We start from the raw sequence: 6,775 nt of genomic DNA, 5'->3' as shown, positions 1-6,775 counted from the left end.
GAATTTAATAGGGTCAGAGTTAAAAAGAAAAAATCATATGATATTCATGTACTGATAGAAAATTATTCATCAGGTCTGATTAAAGAGAATTATTAGGAGACTACAGCTTTAACATGCTTATTTATCAGATGTGTGACATGTACCTCTGGAAAAAAACTAACGTAAGTCCTCAAAGCCACTGGCTGGACATGGTGACTCACACCTACAATCCCAGCACTTTGGGAGGCCGAGGTGGGGGAATCACTTGAGATCAGGAGTTTGAGAACAGACTGGCCAAAATGGTGAAACTCCATCTCTACTAAAAATACAAAAATTAGCCAGGCGTGGTTGTGTGCATCTACAGTCCCAGCTGCTTGGGAGGCTGATACAGGAGAATCGCTTGAACCTGGGAGGTGGAGGTTTACAGTGAGCCGAGGTCACAACACTGCACTCCAGCATGGGCAACGGGGCGGGACTCTATCTCAAAAAAATTAATTAATTAAAGCCTTGATAGGTTCTTGGCTGCAACTTTGAAATGACAAACAGTAGGTTCTCAAATAACATTATTTCATTATAATGTTAATAAGAAAAAACTGGTTGCATTTCAATTAGAGTTGCAGTTTCCGAGAACCTATCAACGACAATAAGAACTTACTCAATCCCAGCTACTTGGGAGGCTAACGCATGAGAATCACTTAAACCTGGGGGGTGGAGGCTGCAGTGAGCAGAGATTGTGCCACTGCAGTCCAGTCTGGATGACAGAGACTGTCTCAAAAACAAACAAACAAACAAACAAACAAACAAAAAAAAAGGACTTAATCTATTCCATTTATTTTGTGTCAAGTAATTTCTCTAAAGTATTTTTAGGAACATGGGCGGTTTTGTTTTTAATCAAAAGCTGCATAATTAGCATTGTATATTAATTTTAAAGCAAACGGTTTTTCTTTTCCCCCTGCCATCATAAAGGGAAGTGCAGGCTATCAAACTATCAAAAGGCATAAAGAAGATAAGCTAATTCCATCATCCAGAGATCAATATTGAGCATGCTGTGTTGTACTTCTTATATGTATTTTTGAAGTTAGAATGCTCTATTTTTTTTTTTTTGAGACAGGGTCTCGCTCTGTCACCCAGGCTGGAGTGCAGTGGTGCAATCATGCCTCACTGAAGCCTCAAACTCCTGGGTTCAAGCAGATCATCCTACCTCAGTCTCCCAAGTATAGCTGGGAGCACAAGTGCATGCCACGACACTCAGTTAACTTCTTACATTTTTGGTTGAGTCAGAGTCTCTTATGCTATCCAGGCTGGTCTCAAACTCCTGGGCTCAAGAGATGCTTCTGCCCTGGCCTCCCAAAGTGTTGGGATTACAGGTGTCAGGCATGAGCCACTGTGCCTGGCCTGGAAGGCTCTTTTCAATACTACTACCTTCTCTACCACCCGGTACAACTACTAATAGTGGATACAATTTACTGAGCACTTACTATGTGCCAGGTACTTAAAATGTTGTGTTTCTTACCAATTTATAAATGGGGAAACATGGCAGAAATGTCAGCATATTTGTTGGCAACAGGACGTAGGTCTGTCAGACCCCCAGGCCCGCCTGTGTAATCCACTCTGCTATGCCATCTCCCCATAGTCTTTTTCTGTCATTAATTTATTATTAATTTTATTTTTGTTGACCATAATTGTATAATTAAATGTTTTAAAGTTACTTATAATGGCTGTAATGCTTTAAGATTTAATAGTTAATTAATGCTATAAACAGTATGCTAGCATTTGATTATTTTATAAAAGAAAATTCCTGCAATTGTGAATACAATTAAGTTCATCAAAATCACTTACTTTTCTACCAAGCAATACTTTAATTACATGTCTATTCAATGTGATAGGACATAGTTCATTCTGTAACAGACATAGTCCAAGAATCCTAAAAACAAAGACAGAGAAATAAGATTTAAATAATTCTAGAATACATATATCCCCCCACACATATTTTGAGAAATTCTCTACAGCCTCCTTTCTATTCAGCATAAAGTACAGCACATACACTTTTCAAAAAAAAAAAAAAAAAAAAAACAACAGGAACACCAGCCTGAGAATGTTTTGTTTTTGAGACAGGGTCTCACTCTGCCACCCAGGCTGAAGTACAGTGGCACAGTCAGGTGATCCTCCTACCCCAGCCTCCCAAGTAGCTAGGACTACAGGAATGCAGCACTGTGCCTGCTAATTTTTTTTTTTTTTTTAATTTTTAGTAAAGACAGGGTTCGGCCATGTTGCCCAGCCAGGTCTCCAACTCCTGGGCTCAAGTGATCCTCCCGGCTCAGTCTCCCAAAGTGCTGAGATTACAGGCGTGAGCCACCACACCCAGCCTACAAACATTTTAAAACCAATATACTTTAGAAAATCTCATAAATTGAAATGTTTGAAAAAATTCAAACCCAAGATTAAAGTTCTTTTACCTGCCAATGTTTCTGAAACAATTCAACCTTGCTTCTGTGTTCTTGCCAGGCCTTGGAGTATAAAATCCTCTTTTCCCAGGTTGGTAGAACAGAGGGGCATTGTCATCACCATCGTCTGTATCATCTAAGTCCATATCTACTACACTTCGACTAGAGCCATGACGCTTTCGGTTTTCCTGCTAACAAAGAATATCAGAGAGTGAGCCCCAAGAGTCATTGAAAAAACAAAACATATGAAATGGTTCTCTGAAATCATTCAAATGAAGTCAGGTAGGAAGAGCAACATAAATATTTAAACATATGTGTATAACAATATTAAAGGTAAATCAACTTTTAATTTGCCCTTTCGGAATGTGACACACAAAGCTTGTGTATTATTAGGTCTTTAACATCTCTGTTGTTAAAATAAAGTCATTTAATGAAACCTGGGTAAGCTTCTTTCACTTTATTGCCTGAAAATTCTTTTCACTGGATATAGAATTCTGTCATCACTTTGCTGAATTTCTGGACTTTTGGCTTCCAAAAGTGAGAAATCCACTGTCTTTCAAATCACTGTTTCCCTATAGGTAAAGAACCACTCTTTGGCTGCTTTCAAGAATATTTCTTTGTTTTACAGAAGTTTGATTACAATGTATCTGGACATAGTTTTCTTTCAGTTTCTTCTGTTGAGTTCACTGACTCTTGAATCTGGAAATCTATGTCTTTTAACAAATTTAGGAAGTGTCCAGCCATGACTTATTTCTTCAAATATTTTTTCTATAGCAGTTTCTTCTCTTCCCCTGAGTATTTCAGTGACATATATGTTAGATCTTTTGAAGCTGTCCCACAGGTCTCCCTGAAACTATCCTTTTGTTTTAAATATTTTCTCTATCTGTTCTTCAGAAAGGGTAATTTCCATCTAACTTCAAGCTGACTGACACTTTCCTCCAACACCTTCATTCAGTTATTGACCCATCCTGTGAATTTTTTTCTTTCCGATATTGCACATTTAACTATAAAAATTTCCCTTTGTTCTCTCTTGAAGTTCCTATGTGTCTGCTGAGAACCTCTATCTTTCCATTCACTAGTGTTCACCATTATCTTACAGAACATGGGAGAGTCTTTGATAACTCCAACAAGTGGGTCATCTCGTGGTTGCCATCTATTGGTTCTTTTCCTGAGAGGTGGGTCCAGTCTTTCCTGGTTCTTTGTATGCTGAGTAATTTCAGAGTGTGTCCTGGACATTGCAAAGTAGTTGTGAAAACTCTGAGTCTTAGTAAATCAATATGAATTTAGCAGGCAATCAACCTAGTTAGGTTCAAATTGGAAGTCTCACCTTCTATGTGCAATTGTTTCAATGCCAACTAAAAAGCCTCCCTTATGCTATAGCATGTCACCTGTTTTCGTAACGTTGCCACCAGTTACTTCTTTGAAGAATGAGTCCTAGAACTCCTGACCTCGTGACTCACCCGCCTCGGACCCCCAAAGTGCTGGGATTACAGGCTTGAGCCACCGTGCCCAGCGAATTAGCCCTAGGATTCTATACATCTTTCCCTCTCTGCTCTTCAATTTGTTACATATTCAAAGTAAAGCTTAATTAAGCTGTGCTCAAATGGACACCAACCAATGGGTGGCATTACACTGAGCCGTAATTAAGCCAACCTTATTATTTGATTCTATGCATAATACCGATCTATTTACCTTTGCTTCTGTCTCTCTACTGTAAACATTCATTTTATTTATAAAGACAGTTTCTTCAGAAATCCTGCTTTCATCCCCTTTATTTAAATTTCCTTATAATTTAAATTCTGTGATTATCATCACATGAATAAAATGTTCCTTACCTGTACCTTTTCTGAGGAGTCTACTAATCCAAGATCCAGGATACTATCAGCTCCATTTTCCCTAAAAACAAAAAGTCTTTCACATTCCAGATAACGGAGACTTCTAGAATTTAGTGTATAATTTAAATATAAAAGGACTTAACTTAAAAAATACATTCAAGTTTTGGAGTCAATAAATATCCAATGCACCTGCTAGTACTAATGCAGTATGAGCAAAGAAGTTGGTAATACAAATCTTTAAAAAAGTATATCACTAGATCCTACATGTATGATTCAAGATAATGGACTAAAGGCTACCTGACGAATGTGGTCTTCATAGGGGTGCTGGAACACTTCTACAATGCTCAGAGGGAGCACTGTAGAAGAACAGAAAAATGTTCAGAAAGCAATCCAATAGGAATCAAATTCTCTAGTGAATTTAATGATTCTAGAACACTAATAAATTCACGGTTTACTCCAGAAAGCCAGGTGAAAGCCGTCAATATTGTTGTATATTGGTTGCATTCAACAGAAAACATGGCTAAATATGCAACTCTTAATATATATTCACAAAATCATTTTACCAAAAATGTACACTGTTCTTGATTTTTCTATAATGGACTAAGCTATACCAGTGTGCTGTAGCTTCAGAGACAGGGCAGAGGAATAAACAAACAGTACATAAAATCCAGAGAAGAAAAGCAGGAGCATCAGCGAAGAAAATACAGTTCTCTCAACAGTCTTTGGCTTGGACCATTAAAAGGCTCTGGAAGTGGCTGTTTAGCTCTAGTGCCCAGCCTACCAGCTTATACATCTCTAGGACTGTATCTAATCTAAATTCCTAACTCAAAATCATGATTAGGAAGAAAAAAAATACAAATTTTCACCTAAAATAATAAACACTTCAGAGCTTCAAAATTGATATCAGAGTAGCCCCAGGATAGAAACTACAGCATAAATGTGACCTACTTTTTTTTTTTTTTGAGACAGAGTCTCACTCTATCACACAGGCTGGAGTACAGTGGCGCAATCTCAGCTCACTGCAACCTCTGTCTTCCGGGTTTAAGCAATTCTCCCTGCCTCAGCCTCCCAAGTAGCTGGCATTACAGGCGCTCACCACCACACCCAGCTTATTTATTTACTTATTTTATTCATTTTTTGAGACAGAGTCTCGCTCTGTTGCCTATGCTGGAGTGCAATGGCATGGTCTTGGCTCACTGCAACCTCCGCCTCCTGGATTCAAGCCATTCTCTTGCCTCAGCCTCCCGAGTAGCTGGGATTACAGGCGCCCGCCATCATGCCCGGCTAATTTTTGTATTTTTCAGAGATGGGGTTTCACCATGTTAGTCAGGCTGGTCTTGAACTCCTGACCTCGTGATCCACCTGCTTCAGCCTCCCAAAGTGCTGGGATTACAGGCATAAGCCATCATGCCCAGACATTTAAAATTTTTTTTTTAGTAGAGACAGGGTTTCGCCATGTTGGCCAGGCGGGTCTTGAACTCCTGACCTCAGGTGATCTGCCCGCCTTGACCTTCCAAAGTGCTGGGATTACAGGTGCGAGCCACCACACCTGACCTTATCTTCCTAAGTCACTTTTACTTGTCACCTTGGAAAAAGGGATATGTAATCTGTTAGATATTTTTTAGATTTTATATTAAATTCATACTTTACAGAACAGAAAGCAAAAACCTGCATGAACTTTTAAGATAAATCAGGAAGCCTAAAAGAAATTTCATGGTTATGGCAAGAACACAGGTGTGGCCTTTGCCAGGAGGGTATTCTGATAAGTGAATTTGAGATCTACTTTCTTTCAAGTAATTTCTAAATAACCTAGGTAACTATTAAAACCCTACCTTTCTAATACATGAGAAGAACTAAGCTGTCTCACTACGGAATTTAAGCTGTCACTGAAAAATACATTAAAAAAATAAAAATGCATTTAAAGTCTTATACTTTATGACATAATTTTTAAGATATGATGGCACCCACATACTGAAAATAAGTAGCTGATGTTTAAACTGAAATGCCTTCCCAATTGTACACATTACCGTCCATGTGCAATAATGAGTTCCATGGCCTCATCCACTCTTGCTCTCAGAGAATCTTCACTTGCTAGAAGGAGAAGCAGTTGAGCTGGGGATAATTCCAACAGCATGCCAGTGATTTTACTTGCAAATGCCTGTAAATGATGAACAAATGTTAACTTGAATACTCTCTAAAACCTCTTGTCTAATTACATCTACAATCTTTTATTTAAAAAATTAATAATAAAACAAGAAACTTGGGTAACAAATACAAAAATTTCAGAACCAGGTCTTTTATGAAACTGGAAGATCTTTTATGAAACTGGAAGATCAATCATAGAAAAATTTGGCAGGGAGTAAACAGTCCTTGCACTACCACATCTTGTTAAGGGTACTTATAATATTTGTATGACAAGTTTTCTTTTTAGATTTTTTTATTCTCTGAGTTAAACCCCCATATACCCAACTTCCGTATTTTTTTTTTTTTCTTCATCAGAGAGCCAGGAATATCTTT

At 38.1% G+C, this 6,775-nt stretch overlaps 1 protein-coding gene across 1 annotated transcript in view; it reads right to left on the bottom strand.

Annotated features, from left to right (window-relative positions):
- The window catches only part of UBR5 (ubiquitin protein ligase E3 component n-recognin 5), a 110,056-nt gene that overhangs the window by 11,108 nt on the left and 92,173 nt on the right, over positions 1-6,775 (bottom strand). Inside the window, 4 exon segments of the mRNA XM_017859443.1 lie at positions 1,819-1,903; positions 2,436-2,611; positions 4,259-4,319; positions 6,286-6,416. Coding sequence (XP_017714932.1) covers positions 1,819-1,903; positions 2,436-2,611; positions 4,259-4,319; positions 6,286-6,416 — 453 coding nt within the window.

The sequence above is a fragment of the Rhinopithecus bieti genome, unplaced genomic scaffold (genome assembly GCF_001698545.2).
Source record: "Rhinopithecus bieti isolate Rb0 unplaced genomic scaffold, ASM169854v2 scaffold_47952, whole genome shotgun sequence".
In the NCBI taxonomy this organism is placed as follows: Eukaryota; Metazoa; Chordata; class Mammalia; order Primates; family Cercopithecidae; genus Rhinopithecus; species Rhinopithecus bieti.
The sequence above is the reverse complement of the archived record's forward strand: the minus strand, read 5'-3'. Positions and strand labels throughout refer to the sequence as shown.